This window comes from Callionymus lyra, chromosome 8 (assembly GCF_982586985.1).
Source record: "Callionymus lyra chromosome 8, fCalLyr1.hap1.1, whole genome shotgun sequence".
In the NCBI taxonomy this organism is placed as follows: Eukaryota; Metazoa; Chordata; class Actinopteri; order Syngnathiformes; family Callionymidae; genus Callionymus; species Callionymus lyra.
The window spans coordinates 5766545-5786753 of NC_141825.1; the positions used below are offsets into that span (position 1 = coordinate 5766545).

General features: G+C 38.4%; 1 protein-coding gene across 1 annotated transcript; it reads left to right on the forward strand.

Moving 5' to 3' along the window:
- Positions 1-289: 289 nt before the first annotated feature.
- On the forward strand, positions 290-15796 carry LOC148073471 (transcription intermediary factor 1-alpha-like). Its single transcript, XM_087797429.1, has 13 exons — positions 290-470; positions 528-640; positions 5771-5915; positions 5981-6113; positions 6238-6354; positions 8315-8429; positions 8500-8646; positions 8709-8823; positions 10299-10618; positions 11910-11976; positions 12041-12098; positions 12154-12294; positions 15695-15796. Exons 1-12 carry the CDS (start codon positions 290-292, stop codon positions 12272-12274), a joined length of 1632 nt encoding a protein of 543 aa, XP_087653555.1. The 3' UTR covers positions 12275-12294; positions 15695-15796.
- The last annotated feature ends 4413 nt before the right edge of the window (positions 15797-20209 follow it).

A 20209-nucleotide genomic window follows, 5' to 3' on the forward strand; every position in this document is an offset into this window, starting at 1 on the left:
AAAGTACATGAAAGACGGTACAAATAGAAATGTCGAAATAATCAATAAACACAATAAAAATAACTATTTTATTTTTGGAAACGGGATTTTAACTGGAGATAAGGCCACGCCTCTTTCTTTTGGAGCAGAACCTGCAGTGTCTTTGTGTGTCTGGACGTGAGTGACAGTGATGGATGTGAAGTGAAGCGGTTGTCATGGTGACGGAGAGAGAGAGCGAGAGAGAGAGAGAGAAGGGGGGAGGATTGAAGGAAGAACTACGCCAGCAGCTGCTTCACTCGCACAGCAAGACATGGACGTGGAGAACGAGGCGGAAAGTGTTCTGGTCCCGGAGGAAGGTTCTGGACCGGAGGTCCGGCTGGACTCGTGTCCCGTGTGTCGGGTGAACTTGAGCAGCCGAGGAGCCAAACTTCTCCCGTGTCTTCACTCCATCTGTCACCGGTGTTCACCTGCGGACGCACCTGCGGACACAGGTGAGTCCGGCAGCACGAGCGCGTGACCAGGGACGTGACGCGTCATGTGATCCCCAGTGATCCGGTGCCCGGTGTGTCGGTGCGAGTGCGTGGAGGCGGACGTGATGGAGAACTTCTTCGTGAAGGACGCGGCGGAGTCACCGAGCAGCACCGTGGACGGCAACGCGCAAGTGGGTCACGTGTCTTCTCAGAACTATCCGACGTTTTGATTTACTGACGTAAATGACGTAGTAGAGGCGCGAGGGGATTCTGGTTCTGAACTCAGGTTTCCTCCCATCCTTTCAAAACCGTGTGAGTGAGAGACCGTGAGATTAATAATAAAGAAATGTAAGAAAATAAATCCTTATTAGAGGCATATTTTGAATATATTCAATTAAAATAAACATATAATGAGGAAAACTGTACTTGAGACAACATCATAATATTGAAATACTTTAATAATATTTCATACTATAGCAATATTTCCAACACGGTTCTAACCAAAATGAAAAGAGGGAGTAAAGTTATGTTGATTTTAGTATTGCAGCCAACAAACGAAACGGGGAAATTGAACCTGCATTCTCTTACATAGAAGGCAACTGCTTAGCCCAGCAAGCTAACTTCAAAAAAGAGAATGTGTTAGTTTTAGGTGAACCTACTGTAAACACAAGGATTTCCGGTGCTCTGTGATCCAAAATTATAATTATAATTAGTATAATTTGATAAACCTTGAGACGATCTACCAATGTTCGGAATTGTCTTGCACCCCTCAAATCCCCTGCACCCCCTGGCACAACATATATATACAGTGTGTACGAAAAGTAATCAGACCCCTTTCCATTTTACACTCTTTGTTTCGTTGCAGCCATTCGCTAAAATCATTTAAGTTCATTTTATTAACTCATTAATGTGCACTCAGCACATCTTGACAGAAAAAACAGAAATGTAGAATTTTTGGCAAATTTATTAAAAAAGGAAAACTGAAATATCACATGGTCATAAGTATTCAGACGCCATGAGAGAGATGTACTACACCACTAAATGTCAAAATTTGATTGATGACATTGATGACCTTGATGACGATTACTTACTCCCCCATCCCCCCTATGGACCCTACCCCTGGTACTACTGACAAAATGTAATGGATGATCCCGCCCCCTATGGCCACGCCCCCTATCACCACTAACTGTCAAATTTGATGGATGATCCCGTCTGCTATGGCCCAGCCCCCCCCCGCATTAACTGTCACTCTGGAATGTTGACCTTTTTTCGGAACTTCTAAACTTTTGAGAGTTGTAGTTTGTTGTAAATAAAAATCTCTTAACATTGTATCCTCGTAACACAACCATCTTGGACCAGATCTCCACTGGAGGTGAAGAACAAAGGAGACTGCATGTTGAGTTAGATCATGTTTTTACCAAAGTGTCTCTAGAAACTACTTTGGTAACAACTTTACAGATAATACAAGCGATGATTTTCGTGTGGATTTAGCAAAACATATGGAATTGGTTGAAAGATGACGGAAATTACTCATCATCACTCGTGGTATAACGTACCCGAAGAAGAAGCTAATTTTTACTGGAGACCTGAACCATCTGAAAACACCATCCAGACTCAAGAAGGATCAGGAAATGCAGGAACACGTCAAAGTTGTTGTCAACGGTGAAGGCGATAATATTTGTCCAGCTTTTGAAAACATCCTAAATAACAAAAACAATCTGTTAGGAAGATTGAATTTACGGTACAGATCGTAAAGAATCCCAGAGTGAAACGAAAACTAGAAAAGATCCTTGATTCAGAAATCCTTGCTAAAAAGAAACGTCATCTCGTCGCTGTGGCTGAAAGAGCAGATCAACATCTGTGAGACACGAAAAGTTCATATGAAACGATCTCCAAAGCAGAGAGGGCAGACATTTCTGAAACTTTTGCTTCAAAGGTTACGAAAAAAAACGGTCACAGTTATGACTGACAGGAACCCGACTGTGTTGAAGATGCTTTGAACCCTGTTTTATGTACAGATTTTCATAGAACCTGCAGATCATAGACTTTCAACAAATGTGATGGAGACCAAAAATGCGAAAAGTGTGGCAGAAAAAAACAGGAAAGACAGCACAGTGATGTGATGTTTTAAAATGTAACATGTGCAGTGTTACACGAACATCCTCAGAAGAAGAAGCTTGAACAAGAAATGGAAGATAACTTTTCTAAAAATTGTAGCATCGTTTTGTCTTATGACAACATTAGGAAGAAATTCAAACTTGTAACCGAAGAGCAGATACAAAAACATCTAAAGAGAACAGGTTAAGAAAAGTTCTCAATAAACATTCTCAACTTTTACAAGTAGCTTTTATTTTTTCTTCTTGTTTCTGTCTAAAAATGATGTCCGTGACAAGAACTCTGTTTGGAACTTTTAATAGTTTTTCTCAACACGATGATGGAAACATTTTTAAATGTTTATTATGGCTATGATTGTAACTGTTTTTTTTGTTGGAATTTTAGGTTTAGTTTATAAATAGTTTATTGTTTTGAGTTTAGTGTCAAATGCCAAGACACACACACACACACACACACACACACACACACACCCACACACACTTCTAGTTCAAGTTGTTATCCTTCAAGGTCACAGGTGTCGTGTTCCTTTTACAAATCCTGAGAGTCAACATCTTAATTTATTATCTTGAATCAGACAAACACACTGAACGCATTCATAACTTATGTTTCATGTGTTTGACATACTTTGCTTCATCATTTTACCAACATCATCACATCATTTCAAACCCTCGTTTCTCAGTTTATTTGTTGTTGTTGTTGTTGTCATCTTATTTATTTTTGTATTTTAAACCTTTAAACTTACTATGACTTTTTTTGATCTCAGTTAGTCATTAAAATGGAATGTCAATGTTTAAGATAGAGATTGGTTTAAACTTTAAAATATTAACGTTACCGGTGTTTCAGTTTTATTTTCAAGGTCAGAAATAAAGACAACTATCAATGTGTTAACCTAAGGTAACTTTACAGAAGCCATGCAAAAACAATATCGTTTTGAGTGGAGATAAACTTCGCGATGTGAATGTTAGACAAATGAAAACATCTTGTGGAAAAAATGAATCCTGGAAACTTCAAACATGCAAGTTTTTTCTCTTTTCGTGGATCACCTTCATTTAGTAGTTGTAGTAGTTACAAGGAGAGGTTACATTTTAAAATAAGTTTTTGACATACATCGTTTACAGTTAAAGTAAAAATTATATATAGCTTTTGCATGGCTTCTGTAAAGTTACCTTACGTTAACACATTGATAGTTGTGTTTATTTCTGACCTTCAAAATTAAACGGAATCACCGGTAACATTAACATTTTCTGTGAAGTTTAAACTTATTTCTGTCTTAAACATTGATATAATTCATTTTTAATAACTAACTGAGATCAAAAAAGTCAAAGTAAGTTTATAGGTTTAAAAAACAAAAATAAATGAGATGACAACAACAACGACGAATGTGATGATGTTGGTAAAATGATGAAGAAAAGTATGTCAAACACATATAACTTATGAGTGCGTTTAGTGTGTTTGTCTGATTCAAGATAAGAAATTAAGATGTTGACTCTCAGGATTTGTAAGAGGAACACGACACTTGTGACCTTGAAGGATAACAACTTGAACTAGAAGTCTCTGTGTGTGTGTGTGTGTGTGTGTCTTGGCACTTGACACTTGTCTATAAAGTCAAAACAATAAACCATTCATAAACTAAACCTACAATGTTTTAATACTTGAAACTCCATGATTATGTCATTCTTTATCACTGTATTAAATGATGTGATGCCCAAGTCAATCCATTGTCTAAATCTAAAATCAAGGTGGTTTGTGGTGAATTGTTTGTCATATGTTACCCACTACACCAGGGGGAGTCCTTTCTCAAGTTTACTTTTTTTTTGCAACGGTTTTGAAACATAATTCTCATCTAAGAGCTTAAACGTTTGAGCTCTTAGATGAGGCTAGTAATTTATACTCTATATTTTTATTATCTTTTTAGCATTAATTTTACTTATGGCGTATACGTATAGTGTATGATAATTTCCAATCTAACAGTCTCCTTAGTTCTCTATCTCCACTAGAGATCTGGTCGAAGATGTCTGTATTACGAGGATACAATGTTAAGAGATAAAAAATAGAACTCTTTAGAAATTCCGAAAAAAGGTCCACATTCCAGAGTGACAGTGCCAGGGGGCCGGTCCATAGGGTCATCCGTCAAATTTGACAGTTAGTGGTGACTTGGGGGAGGGGCCATAGGAGGCGGGGTCATCCATCAAATTGTATCACTCAGTGGTGATAGGTGGGCGTGGCCATAGGGGGCGGGATCATCCATCAATTTGTTTATCAGTCAGTGGTAACAGGGGGCGTGGCCATAGGGGGCGGGATCATCCCTCAAATTTGTTTATCAGTCAGTGGTGACAGGGGGCGTGGCCATAGGGGGCGGGATCATCCATCAAATTTGATAGTAAGTGGTCCCTGGGGGGAGGGGCTAATGGGGCGGGGACATAGGATTTCAGTTTTCCTTTTTTTGGTAAATATAAAAATAAAAACTAATTTCATTTTCTGTCAAGATGAGTAAACATTAATCAGGAAGGAAAAAAATTAAATGATTTTAGCAAATGGCTGCAATGAAACAAAAAGTGAAAAATCGAAAGGGGTCTGATTACTTTCTGTACCCACTGTACATATATACAGTATATATATATATACAGTATATATATATTTATATACTATCACTTTAAATGTTTATGTCTTAAAGAGTACTTTGTGTCAAATGCTATGTATGTATATCCATCCGTCAGTCCGTCCGTCCGTCCGTCCGTCCGTCCGTCCGTCCGTCCGTCCGTCCATCTATATATATATATATATATATATATATATACATTCAACGCAATGACGGCAAGGAGGATGAAACACAAATATCTTAACTAAACACAACTTAATTCTCAAGCACTTTAAAACAACAGAATTTGACACAAAGTACTTTTCAAGACTTAGAATCTAAAGTGATAGTTCACCCAAAATTCAAATTTCACTCATTTTCTACTCACCCTCATGTCGACTAAGATTTTTTTTCAGAGTAACCTGTTCTTTTTTAGAGTTATAGACAAAAATGTTTGTTAATTTTAATGTAGCGACTGTAGCTCAGTTGTCTTCGTCCAAAAAGACACCTAAAAACATCCAAATACCTCCATATACTGCTCGTCTGTAGTGATTCTGTGTATTTAAGCAGAAATAAAGGGAGGCGAAGAAGAGTGAGAAGATCATCGTTTGTGTCGCTCTTATTCCAGATGTGTAAGTCCTGCGACGACCACACCGAGGCGTCTTCCTTCTGCGGCGACTGCTCCGAGTACCTGTGCGGCGCCTGTGTGGAGGCGCACCGGAGAGTCAGGTTCACCAGGGAGCACCAGATCAGGCCGAAGACGGAGGCTCCAGGTTTGACTCCAGGACTTCCTCCACCTCTGGGAGCAGGAGCTCAGATCTACCTCTGTGTCTCACAGATGCTCCGGCTGTCTCCAGCCACAGGCCCGTGTTCTGCCGCCGCCACAGGCAGGAGGCGCTGAAGATCTTCTGCCAGACCTGCGACACGCTGACCTGCAGGGACTGTCAGCTGCTGGAGCACAAGGAGCACAGGTTCGTCCGTGACTCCATCATTGTGACTCCATTATTGACTCAATCACTGTGACTCCATCGTTGTGACTCCATCATTGTGACTCGATTATTGTGACTCCATCGTTGTGACTCCACTGATGTCCAGATACCAGTTCCTGGACGACGCCTTCCAGAGCCACAAGCTGCAGCTGGAGAAGATGACGGAGCAGCTGCAGGAGAAGCAGAAGCTCGTGGACGAGGTTTCAAACTCCATCAACGAAGGGTGAGAAACTCTGAAGAACAGATGTTTTGTTTTTTACATGTACTCACGTGGACTTCCACCAGAGGGCGCAGCAGCACCTACAGTGGTTGCAAACTGGCATGATTTTAAAAACTTAAAATGAAAAAAATAAACAACTTCAAATAAAGTAAAGTTAATTGATTACATTTAAATAATACTGTTATAATTACTGTAAATTTGGGGGAAAATAAAGTTTATAAAAACATAAACTACTCTGAAGATTCACACATTAAAGTCCTACACTCACACACACTTACTCAGATACACAAACATGCACACCCACACACTCAGATACACACAAACACACACATATACATAAACAAAAAACCTATCAAATCACACACACAATCAATCATACTTACACTCATCAACAAACACTCAATCATACACATATACAGACAAAAACATGCACAACATACACAGACAGACACACACCTACATACACAGACACTCTTGAAAACAAATACACAAACACTCCTACGCACAGACACATACAAGCGTACACACACACACAGACACACACCTATAGCATACATGCACAGACACACGCATATACACACCCACAGACATGCACAAACACACAGACTCACCTATACTTACTTATCGACACACACACACCTACACAGACATGGACACACAGACACACGCCAGCAGATACAGACAAACACACACAGACATGGATACACATGCACGCACGCATACACACACACACACACAAACACCCACACAGAGAAACAAACACACATCCACACACTCACACACATATACAAACAAACACACACAGAGAAACACAAACACACACACACTTACACACAGACAAACACACACACACCAACACACACAGACAACCACACACAGACATGAATACACACACACACAAACACACACACACACAAACATAAACACACACACACACTTACAAACACACACACACACACACGCACACACTCACACAGAAACAAACACACACAATTACACACAGACAAACACACAAACACACACACTTACACACACACACAAACACATACTCACACACAAACAAACAAACACCTACATACACAGACACTCTTGAAAACAAATACCAAAACACTCCTACACACAGACACATACAAGCGTACACACACACACAGACACACACCTATAGCATACATGCACAGACACACTCATATACACACCCACCGACATGCACAAACACACAAACAGAAACACAGACATACAGACACACAGACTCACCTATACTTACTTATCGACACACACACACCTACACAGACATGGACACACAGACACACGCCAGCAGATACAGACAAACACACACAGACATGGATACACACGCACGCACGCATACACACACACACACACACACACACACACACACACACACACACACACACACACACACACACACACACACACACACACACACACACACACACACACACACGCACACACAGAGAAACAAACACACATCCACACACTCACACACACATACAAACAAAAACAGAGAAACACAAACACACACACACTTACACACAGACAAACACACACACACCAACACACACAGACAACCACACACAGACATGAATACACACACACAAACACACACACACACTTACACACACACAAACATAAACACACACACACACACTTACAAACACACACACACACACACACACTCACACAGAAACAAACACACACAATTACACACAGACAAACACACAAACACACACACTTACACACAGACACACACACAAACACATACTCACACACAAAAAAACACACACTTACACACACAAACACTTACACACACACAAACACACACTCACACACAAACAAACACACTCACACATTTACACACACAAACAAACAAACACACTCACACACTTAAACACAGACAAACACGCACAGACATGGACACACTAAACTAATGCTGACTGGTCTCCAGGCTCCGGCGGGTCAGTCAGAACCGAGCAAGCGTCCGAAGACAGATCACGGCGTCCGTCTGCAGTTTGGTGGAGGAGATCAACAGGAAGGAGAAGATGTTGATGCAACAACTGGAGGTCTGAGTCTCACCAACACTGCAGTAGGATGTGAACCAGTGACCTCAAGAGTCTTGTTGGTGACCTGCAGGTCGCGACCCGGGAGCACGAGACCGTCTTGCTCAAACAGCAGCAGGAAGTCACGGATCTCTCCGGACACGTGCGACACATCCTCCAGTTCTCCTCGTGGGCCTTGTCGAGGAACGGAACCGTCGCCCTGTTGACCTGCAAACGTTTGGTGAGGACACCAGAGTCAAACCCTCGGTTGAGTCACTTGAACGTGTCTCCTTTGTGTCCCAGATCCAGACCCAGATTGAAAACCTGCTCCGAACTACAGGCAGTACCACGTTTGTACCACCAGGTGCCGTACGGTTCCAGTGTCGATCTTCTTATTGGGCCGCAGGTGTCGATCTGGGTAAGGTCCGGATAATAAAAATGTGCTATATGCTAGATTCTAATTGGCTAACCCTATGTGGGACTAAAATACAAAAATAAATATGAAATATGCTAGTTGCTAATAATAGGCAAATAGGCTAGTTGATTATTACATTTTCCTACGTGGGACAGAAACATTGCTATATGCTAGTTGCTAATTATATTATTCTATGGGGACTACAAAATATGCCAAATGCTAGTTGCTTATAATTTAATCCTATTTCGGACCAAACATATATACTATGTGTAAATTTCTAAAATGCTAATCCCATGTTGAACTAAATAAATAAGAGATATGCTAGGTGCTAATTAGCTAATCCTTTGTGGGGGAAATTTATTTTTAATTAATCCTATGTGTGACTAAAATAGGCTATTTATTTGTTTCTATTTAGCTAATCCTATGCGGGGAAAATGCTACATGATAGTTCCCTAATAAAATAATCCTTTGTGGGATAAAAAACATGATATATGCTTGTTGCTAATAAAATAATCCTAATTGTAACTAACAATGTGTTATAGGATAACTGCTAATTCGCTCATATCATGTCGGACTAAAAATGTGATATGTGCTAGTTGCTAATTTGCTAATCCCATGTCAGACTAAAAATATGATATGTGCTTGTTGCTAATTTGCTAATCCCATGTCGGCCTAAAAATATGATATGTGCTAGTTGCTAATTTGCTAATCCCGTGTCGGCCAAAAAATATTATATGTGCTAGTTGCTAACGATCTTATCCCTTGTGGGACAAAAAATATGATATATGCTAGTTGCTAATTTGCTAATCCCATGTCAGCCTAAAAATATTATATGTGCTAGTTGCTAATTAGCTAATCCCACATCAGACTAAAAATATGATATGTGCTAGTTGCTAATTAGCTTATCCCATGTCAGACTAAAAATATGATATATGATAGTTGCTAATTAGCTAATCCCATGTCAGACTAAAAATATGATATATGATAGTTGCTAATTTGCTTATCCCATGTCGGACTAAAAATATGTTATGGATATCTGCTAATTAGCTAATCCCATGTTAGACTAAAAATATGATATATGAAAGTTGCTAATTTGCTTATCCCATTTCTGCCTAAAATATGTTATGTGCTAGTTGCTAATTTGCTAATCCCATGTCGGCCTAAAAATATGATATGTGCTAGTTGCTAACGATCTTATCCCATGTCGGCTAAAAATATGATATATGCTGGTTGCTAATTAGCTAACCCTTATTGGTACTAAAAAAATGTAAATGTTGGACTAACATAAATAAACTATTAGATTGTTCTATGTGGGACTTTCTTTTAATAAAAATGTGTTGATGTTTCTGTAAATTAAAAAAAAAAAAAAACTGTGAAAGATGTTTTGATGATTTAAAACGTGTCTAAAATACCTGCTATAGAAACAGGAAGTTGTTGTGGCGTCAACACTGTTGTTGTGCTCGTGTGTGTTTGTCCAGGTTCTATAGTTCAGGAGCCATCACCAGGACACAGGTCCAGACGTGACCCCGGGATCCCTGTACAGAAGTCCGTTGCCCCCCCCTCCGACACCCCCCTCACCCTCACCTCGAGGACACCCCATAATACTCTGGCTCAGCTGCAGATGCAGGTGGACAAGATTGACCAGAGCTGGCAACCGCGTCAGTCGCCGCCCTGGTGTCAGCGCGTAAGAATGCAGAGAACAGAATCCGCCCAATCCAGGTCCTTCTGTCCACCGGACCCCCGGGCCCCGCAGCCGCCCAGGAACCATCTGACGTCTCGAGCCTGGTCCACTCCCCAGGTCAGTCGCCGGACCCTCTAACCAGCAGTGACAGTAGATGGTGTCGCCCGGAATAGAAGAGGCGGCGTCACTTCCTGAGACGCCCGCGTGGATCCCGAAATAAAACAGAAAAACTTTGGCGAAGCCAGCGAGTGACGCGAGACGTCAGATAACATCTCATCATCTCGGCTGTTTAGTCTAACTCACGGCTGTTTTGCTTCCAAGGCTGAAGTCACAGGACTGATCCTGATGCGTGAAAAACTCACGTCAATGTGTCGCCGTGATGTGAACAAGCTGCTGCAGGAACTCAAGTCTGCAGCACATTTCAACCCACGTGCATGATGGGAAAATAAACCCATCGGGGCCCATGTTGCAAGAGATATATTTTCCAAATGATCATTATTATTGTGTTAGTGAGACACTATGTTCCATCATGCGTTACAATTTGTATATTTTGGTGATATTCTGACTATATATGACCAAAAATTGCTATTTTAGGTTTAGTTTCTTATGACTTTCTCTGCAGATTTCTTAAATATCCTCCTTAACTTTTTATTTTTTATTTGTGGGTCAGTAGATCAGTTGAAAATCAACATCTAAATCATAATATATAAATATTTAAGGCCTATTAAAGACCTTTAAAACTGGTACAATTCAAAAATAATAATTCAAAATAATATGTATGTATTGTATGTATTTATAGTAAGCTATTGATAATTGTTTGACTTGTTATATACATATTATACCATGTGATTCATGTGTCACCTCCTAAGGTATGTAAATAAAATAAATAAATCTTAAATTAAAAAAGCAAAGTTAAAATAAAATAAATAAACAAGATAAAACATGACGAATGTATCAGGACTAGTTGTAATGTTTTTAAAAAAAATTTGGCAAATAGATTTAACAGTATATGGCCTCACAATCAAAAAATAAATAAATATATTTCTGTGTAAATATGAAATCTGTGTTATGAAATAAAAGAGTTAGAGACAAGTTGAACTTTTATTTTATGACATGTATCCTCAAATATTGCTTTATTCCTCGTACCATATTACTTTTTATCTATTTATTTATCAACGTTATGTCTTGGAAATACATTCAAACAGTGAAAAAAACAGATTTTAGGGGTTTTATGTTTAATTATTTTCACATAAAAACATTTTTTTTCTGGGATTCTCTTTGACACAATTTCTATTTTGATTTATTGATGAAAACAACTGTAATTATGCATAAAAATACATTTCTGGAGGATCTATAGCAAGACATTTTTACACTTTTCTGCACTAACTTCCATGTTTTTGTCTTTTAGATCGAGCTCTTGGAAAGAAAACCGAGCTTCACCCAGAGTCACCAACTCCCAACTCCAGAAAGAACCAGTAGGTTGATCTTCTCACTTCGAAGTGTCTGATGTTAATACCTGTGTCTGGTTTTCATTGACAGATCAAGGAATCCAGGTGTCATCAGGTTTTGAGGAGGACTTCAAGGAGGAGAAGCCCAGGTAAGAGACGTGAACAAGGTTTTTTAGAAGCAAACTCAGGTCAGGACTCTTGCAGAACTATGGAGATGCAACAAACAATCGTAGCTTTGAGTTCGTCTGTGAGGAAAAGACGAAGATCGTCATCAGAACCGGATCTCGCCATTAAGAAGGAGCCTCATGACGACCAGTTGACGTGACAATGGACTTTTAAATAAAGGTATGTTGTCATGTTTTGGTACGTATGTGTTGCATAAGACTTTCCCTCAAACCTCATCCACCTCATCCCGACTGTGTCTTTGGGCCATTTTTGCCTTATTTTATAAGTTATTTTATTTGATAAATCTGTAACTTTATAATCAAGGGTATAAAAAAAGATAACATTTGATTTGATGTTCTTTATTTATTAACCATCTGATGTTGCACAAAAGTCCCTTAAACTGAACAAACTTCAGCCTCAGCGGAGTATGATGTATGTACAGTATAGGGCGTTGTTTTTTTGTTTTTTACTGTGACTGCTGTGATGGCTGAAGGAAAGAAGGGATGATGAGCCTCAACATAAAAAGAAAACCAAAAACTTGAGTAACATGGAGAAAATAGGAAAGTGTCATTATACATTTAAAACATATTTTATTTACATTAAACAATATTTTAAATAGTAATGTTTATGAATAAAAATTATACGAATGGATACGATGGATGGATGGATGGATGGATAGATTGAGGGATGGACGGATGGAGGGACGGATGGATGGATAGATAGATTGAGGGATGGACGGATGGATGGAAGGATGGTTGGATGGATGGATGGATGGATAGATTGATGGATGGATTGACGGATAGACGGATGGATGGATGGATGGAGAGGATGGATGGATGGATGGATGGATGGATGGATGGATGGATGGATGGATGGATGGATGGATGGATGGATGGATGGATGGATGGATGGATGGATGGATGGATGGATGGATGGATGGATGGATGGATGGATGGATGGATGGATAAATTAATGAATGAATGAATGGTTGGATGGATGGATGGATAGATTGACGGATGGATGGATGGATGGATGGGTGGATGGATGGATGGATGGATGGATGGATGGATGGATGGATGGATGGATGGATAAATGAATGAATGAATGAATGAATGAATGAATGAATGAATGGTTGGATGGATGGATGGATGGATGGATGGATGGATGGATGGATGGATGGATGGATGGATGGATGGATGGATGGATGGATGGATGGATGGATAAATTAATGAATGAATGAATGGTTGGATGGATGGATGGATAGATTGACGGATGGATGGATGGATGGATGGATGGATGGATGGATGGATGGATGGATGGATGGATGGATGGATAAATGAATGAATGAATGAATGAATGAATGAATGAATGAATGGTTGGATGGATGGATGGATGGATGGATGGATGGATGGATGGATGGATGGATGGATGGATGGATGGATGGATGGATGGATGGATGGATGGATGGATGGATGGATGGATGGATGGATGGATGGATGGATGGATGGATGGATGGATGGATGGATAAATTAATGAATGAATGAATGGTTGGATGGATGGATGGATAGATTGACGGATGGATGGATGGATGGATGGATGGATGGATGGATGGATGGATGGATGGATGGATGGATGGATGGATGGATGGATAAATGAATGAATGAATGAATGAATGAATGAATGAATGAATGGTTGGATGGATGGATGGATGGATGGATGGATGGATGGATGGATGGATGGATGGATGGATGGATGGATGGATGGATGGATGGATGGATGGATGGATGGACACCCACCGGAGGACAATTTGTTGTGTCCAGCAGCAATAACACATTCATCCATAAAAACATCCATAAATAAATACATGTAAAAACAATCACATAAATATATAAACACAAACAAATAAATACATAATTATAATAAATACATACAAAACATATAAAAAGACACTAAGAAAAAGTCCCTGGAGGTCGTGCCTCTGGTCCGACACACAATCCAGTCCAGACCAGGTCCAGTACTGGCTGAAGAACCCGATGTTGCTCTGGGTTTTTAACAAGACAATAAATTCAGGAAAGAAAACTTCAACATTCTTACATGGAATTAAAAGATCACTGGCTTCACTTTCCGTCCGATCGTAACAGATTCAGAGAAAAAGAAACTGAAGCTTCTAAGAACTAAACAAAAAGGAAAAAAATGTTAACTTAGTTCAAAATCTTCATTGGAATTTGACGAGGAAAACAAGCTTATTCACGAGTAGATAATAAACAAACGTTTCATTACTTTTTGAGGCCAAAAAGCGAAAATGAATGTGACACTCATATGACTCAAGTGTTCTAGTAATGGATTAAGATGAAGATGATGAGGAGGAGGAGGAAGAGTGTTCTTGATCAGCTGTTTCCAGAGCGGATGAGAAGAGAAGGATTGAACTAGAGGTGAACGTTGAGTCAGCTCTGGCGTGAATGAGAGCGACTGGAGTCGGACCAGTCGTCCATCTTCACACCTCCCTGATAAGATCAGGTCTTGCTTCACTGCCTCGCTTCAAACGCCGAGTTGCAAAAGAGAATCTGATGCGTCTCAGCTGCGAGTGTCACATTCCTACGAAGACAATCACAGAGTTTTGTCTGTTTGCAAACGTCTGCTTCTCGTGTCCCTCAGACGTCTTTAGAAATGAAATGATATAAAACATCACCAGAGGCTGCAGAACATGCAAAAGTCCTTATGTAGTGACTCAAAAATAATGGTTGGAAGTTGAACGTTACACAGAGAAAAGCAATAGATAAATAAAATAAAATGCACTAAGACTGTCCATACCTCTGCCAAGGAGCTAATGTGACATGACTTTATATTTGAAAAACTGTATGAGAGTAAATCTGTATGTATTAAACCATAAAATGAAAAGTTTTAAAATAAAAAAGTAAATAACATTAACAATAATTCCTTTATTATACTAAATATAATAAAAAAACATACACTAAGACAGCCCATACCTCTGCCAATGAACTAATGTGACATGACTTTATATTTTAAATACTGTATGAGACTACTTCTTTATGTATTTAATCAGAAAATTAAAACGTTTCACAGAAAAAAAGGAAATAATATTAATAATAATTCCTTTGTTATACTAAATATAATAAAATAAACATACCCCTGCCAAGGAGCTCATTTGACAATAAGAGAGGTTCACAACAAGAAAAACAACCTGTAAGCTCATAACCATCAACCAACGACATAAATCATAAGCGTAGCCTGGTGGGAGGGCCTCACATTCAGTCGTAGAACCATGGTTACGTTAGGTAACCGGGGTTTCCCGAGCCCTCCAGACATTCCTGATATCTTAAATCAATGTGGAATGAACCAAAACACATCTTGTCAGAACCAGAGCCGTCAACGGGTCAATTGTATTTCTGTAACGTTGCAGAAGTGTCAGAACCTCCTCTTGTTTTTCTAGTCGGGCCCCCCGGGGGAGCCGGCGAGCCCCTCGTAGGTGTTGACGAAACACTGTCGGGATTAGCGTCAGATGGAGTTACTGTAATTACATGTACGACTGAGTCACGACTCCTTCTCTGCACGTTTGCAGGGAAAGTTCCGAGACGGTGTCGACCACATGTCGCGGGAACTTAGTGTTGGACAGAAAAGATCACGACACCAGCAGAGGACGAGGTAAGTGTAGAAGTACAACAGTGTCAACAAAATATTGAACGGTTGAATTTAGGATTGAAAATGTTAAATATTATTCGATCAATTTTTGAATAATTCTAAAAACCTTTTTTTGTTTTTTTTTTACACGTAGAGTTAATTATTAAAAAACAAATGATCTAAATCCAATAATTTTTAATTTTTTCACTTTTAAATTCAATATAAAAATGTTGGCATAATTGGGCCATTATAATGAATTGACGCGGCAGTGCTGCTACGTCGTCACATGATCGTCTGCGCGTCGCATGATTGGCTGAAAGTTCCATCGAGTAGATCGATACTCTTTTGGTATTTTCTGGTGACTCTATTATACTATTTTTATATTGAATTTAAAACACTACAAACATTAGAATATTGAATTAAGAACATCTATTTTTTAATTATCGGAATTTAAACGTCATATATATGTAATAATAGTATGTAAAAAAAAGGTTTGAATTCAATTATTTAAAAATCTCAAATTAAAACCATTCAATATTCTGATGTTACTTATATACTACCATAGCATTATTCTATTGAACGTTAAATAAAAACCACATACTCGTAAACGTGAGCTTGAATTTTAACACTACAGCTCAGAATGTTCAACTGTGTTGCCTCCGTAGGAAAGGTCAAGGTTCAACGCCCGATCTGACCCTAGAGAGTAGCACACTCTCACACTCTTAATTGAAGTGGTCACTGTCAACTCTGGGATCATTCATCCCTTCATCCATCATCTTCTGAAGATTCAATCAACCGTGAAGTCTTTTTCTCAATTCTGACAAAACCATCGTAAGGTTTTTTTTCGACTAACGTGCCTTTGAACTCTATGAAGCTAATCTTTTTTCTGTTTTTTTTCTTTGAGTCCATCATTTTTACTCTTCTTAGGGATAAGATGAGGATCTCTGTCATTTGGAGGAGACTGACTCATTTCCTATGAGCTTGTAGTTAGCTAGTTAGCATGAGGTTTGTGAAAAAAAAAGTAGTCAAAGTAGATGAATGTTCTTGTTATGGTCACGTATAAAGATGTTGGAGTTTAAGATAAGATAAGAGACAGACATTGTGGAGAATAGAATTAAAACTGGAATCTTTTTGGTGAGACTTAAGATATATTAAGCCTTCAAAAGATAACATCTAAATCAGACTCATACTTCCTGTTAGGTGAATAAACATTTATGTGACACAATATTTTGGCCCCTTGTTAAAGGGTATTGGTTCCTGTCCAACAGGCTAAGGAGCCATTTTGAATACGAGAGATAGAACTCAAAATATATACTCAATTGATTGACAGACTTTTATTTTGAAAAAAAGAAAATCCAGATTTTCTCTCAAACATGTGACTTTTTTCTGAGGGTTCAACAAATGTAGCAGCTAACAACAAAAAATATAATTTAAAAATCGACTTTTAATTGTACAGTGTGTCTTTAAAGTAAAAAGGTAAATGATTCTCTGAATATATGAAAGTATTTTTGCTGCTGTTTTTTTTTCCGGTAACCATTGAAATCTTTTGACGCTGTTTTTCTTCCTCTATTACAGAAAGACACCGCCGTTACTACAGCAGGAGCTCAAGACAACTCAAGATTAATGTTTCCACAAATCAAGAAGATCCAAAATCTGTCAAACAAAATAAAAAAATGTATATTTTTGGATAAATTATTTATTTATGCTTCATAAAAACACAAAATATTGCCGCTTTTAATGATAAATTTGGATTTTACTTCAAGTTTTTTATACTGGTGAGAAACAATAATGAAGAATAAAGTTGAGATTTTTGAAACTGCGTCTTTGTCTTGTTTAGGACGTGTTGCTATCGACAGTTTGTCGTCTTCAGAAATAACATCTTTACTCTCTGTAAAAAAAAACCACCAGCAGCTGATTTGATCTTAACAACTCCCTTCATGTCGTCCGGGCCCCGACAGCCGCCCGACTCTGCCGCCCAGGCCTCGGCTGATTGACGCAGACGTGGCAGGACAAGCTTTGTTGTGCTTCAAAGGAACAAGACCAGGCCCCCCTGACCCCCCATCCTCTCAACCCCCCACCGACAAGATCAACACGGTTCCAAAAGTGACCCGGGCTCCTCTAATTTCCTCTGCCCGTGAGCTCGGAGGTCAGATCCCACCGCTGGTTCTTGTTAGTGTCGGGACGGACCGGAGGAGCTTCCAGAGCCAGCGGGTCTGGTTCTGGTTCTGGTGACAATTTCTTATGGTTCCACGTGTTTAATAATATGAACTAATAAGAAGGATGCATTATAAATAATAAAGTTAATTTATTTTACTCATTGTTTAACTTATTATTAATTTTATTTAATTGTATTTCATTAATTTAATGTTGCATTAAACCAAACAACACAGAAACATATCAGGGAAACCACTAGATAATAAAGAAATAAAGAAAATATGGGCTGGAATTTCAGGGTAAGCAACATGTTTTTCTTATTTTATGAAGATGTTGTTTGTTTTTATTAGATAAGGAATATGAAACTCAACCACGCGACAACATTCCAGGTCAAGAACCAAACAAAATGTTTAATCATTTTGAATTAACTGTTATTTTAATCACTCGTGGGGTATTTTTTTTGTTTTTCATTAGTTTAACTGTATACTGGCAATTTATTAATATTTTTTCTATTTATTATTATTATATTATGTATTTATTTATTATGTATATTTGTCTCATATTATTCTTGGTTTATCTATTTGTGTTATTGCTTTTGTTGATGGTCTTTTAAGTCCTGTGTATTTCTTTTAAAAATGAAAAATAAAATTAATAGAAAAAAACAATATTTCCGGTAACCAATCATTGGTTGACTTCACTCAAATCTGCCAGTTATTAATTCAAGATCTCAGTTGTTCTCCCTCCTTTAAACTCCGTCTCCAACCACAGAAGTTCTCAGGTGTGTTTCGATGGTTGTGCGTCGATAAATCCCCTTATCTTACCTTGTAATAACATGTAATTCCAGGCTCCCCCCCCTTATGTGACACTGATAAACACATGTGTCTTATCTTCAAGATAAGATAAGTAACATATCCGTTGTTGTAACTGCAGGGATTCACTTCCTGGATGTAGAGAAGTCTGCAGGCCCTGGACTTCAGTGGTTTATTGACAAAGGGTCAACTTCAATACTTACCTATAAAAATAATAATACTCGTAAACTTCTACTCTTAACTGTTCTCATTTAAGATTTTTCTTACCTTTTTATGCTCGAAAACTTTGGAAACAACAAGATATATTTAATAAATCAATGGAAAGTATTTACAGGAAATTAAAGAAAAAATTGAATTAGTTTTATATTTATTATTTTAAATTGATTTTATCGATTTAGTTAAGAGAATAGAGTATAAGAGAATAGATATAAAATAGTTTTGAAGTGGTCATTGAGATTATTTTTTGTATTTGATCTCTATCTTTTTATTTAAAATATATTTTCTGTGAACATTTGACAGGTGTTTATTGTTTACCTTTATGTATATCAATTAACAAAATATCATTTATTATGATTTCAAGAAAAGACACAAACATTATAGGAACATAAATGTGACGTATTAACAACAGTGTCAATCAATTAAACAGGATCTAATCCAGCAACAACTCCCTGCGATGTCTCGTGGCTCGTGGAAACATGTGGCTCTGATTAGACGATGTTTTCACCTCCTCTTGCTTCGCTGATTCAATCTGCCGAGTTGCCGCTAAATTTTTATTGTGCACTTAGCAATTATTTCTCCCTCGTGCTGCCGACTCTTGTGGAGCTCGTAATTCCCAGCAACGCAAGATGAAGAGCTTCGACTAAAACTTTAATCATCTTCATTTAGTGGTAAACATCTTCTTCTTTATTTATTTTTTAATCTGAAGACAATGTCTTGAACTTGAGACGACTCAGAGTTTCGACCTGAAAAATAAACTTTTCAATTTGATTTTATTTACACGAGTTCACTCATGAAATCACTTCCTTGGTACAAAACTATTTGCAGTGAAATAGTTCTATGATGATATCACCAAACGAGGGGGAAATCTGTGATATTATTGTAAGTAAGTAATTCATTAAATTTGTGAAGATCTTTCTCAGACCAGGGTCATCAAAACAATACACAGTTAAAATACATACTTTAAAATATCAAGACAACATTTTAACAAACACAGCAGCAACAAGAAAGTTAAGAAAAAGCAGAAATAAAAATGTCTTCAGATGTTTCTTGAAGGAGTCAGTAGATCATCAAACACAGAGATCGTTCCAAAGCTTAGGAGCAACAGTCTGGAAGGATTTCTCTCCTCTGGTCCGGAAGCGTGTTCAGGAACCATCAGTAGATTCTGATCCACAGACCTCAGAGCCCGAGCTGGGGTGTAAGGCTGGATCAGATCACTGATGGAAGGAGGAGTCTGACCATGAATAGATCTGAAAGTAAGAACCAGAATTTTAAAG

Bases quoted from the DNA above. Each gene is read 5' to 3' on its own strand.
- LOC148073471 (XM_087797429.1), top strand. From the start codon at position 290: ATGGACGTGGAGAACGAGGCGGAAAGTGTTCTGGTCCCGGAGGAAGGT. The intron at 6,114-6,237 runs GTTCGTCCGTGA...ACTGATGTCCAG, and splicing joins CTGGAGCACAAGGAGCACAG to ATACCAGTTCCTGGACGACG. The intron at 12,099-12,153 runs GTAAGAGACGTG...GGACTCTTGCAG, and splicing joins TTCAAGGAGGAGAAGCCCAG to AACTATGGAGATGCAACAAA.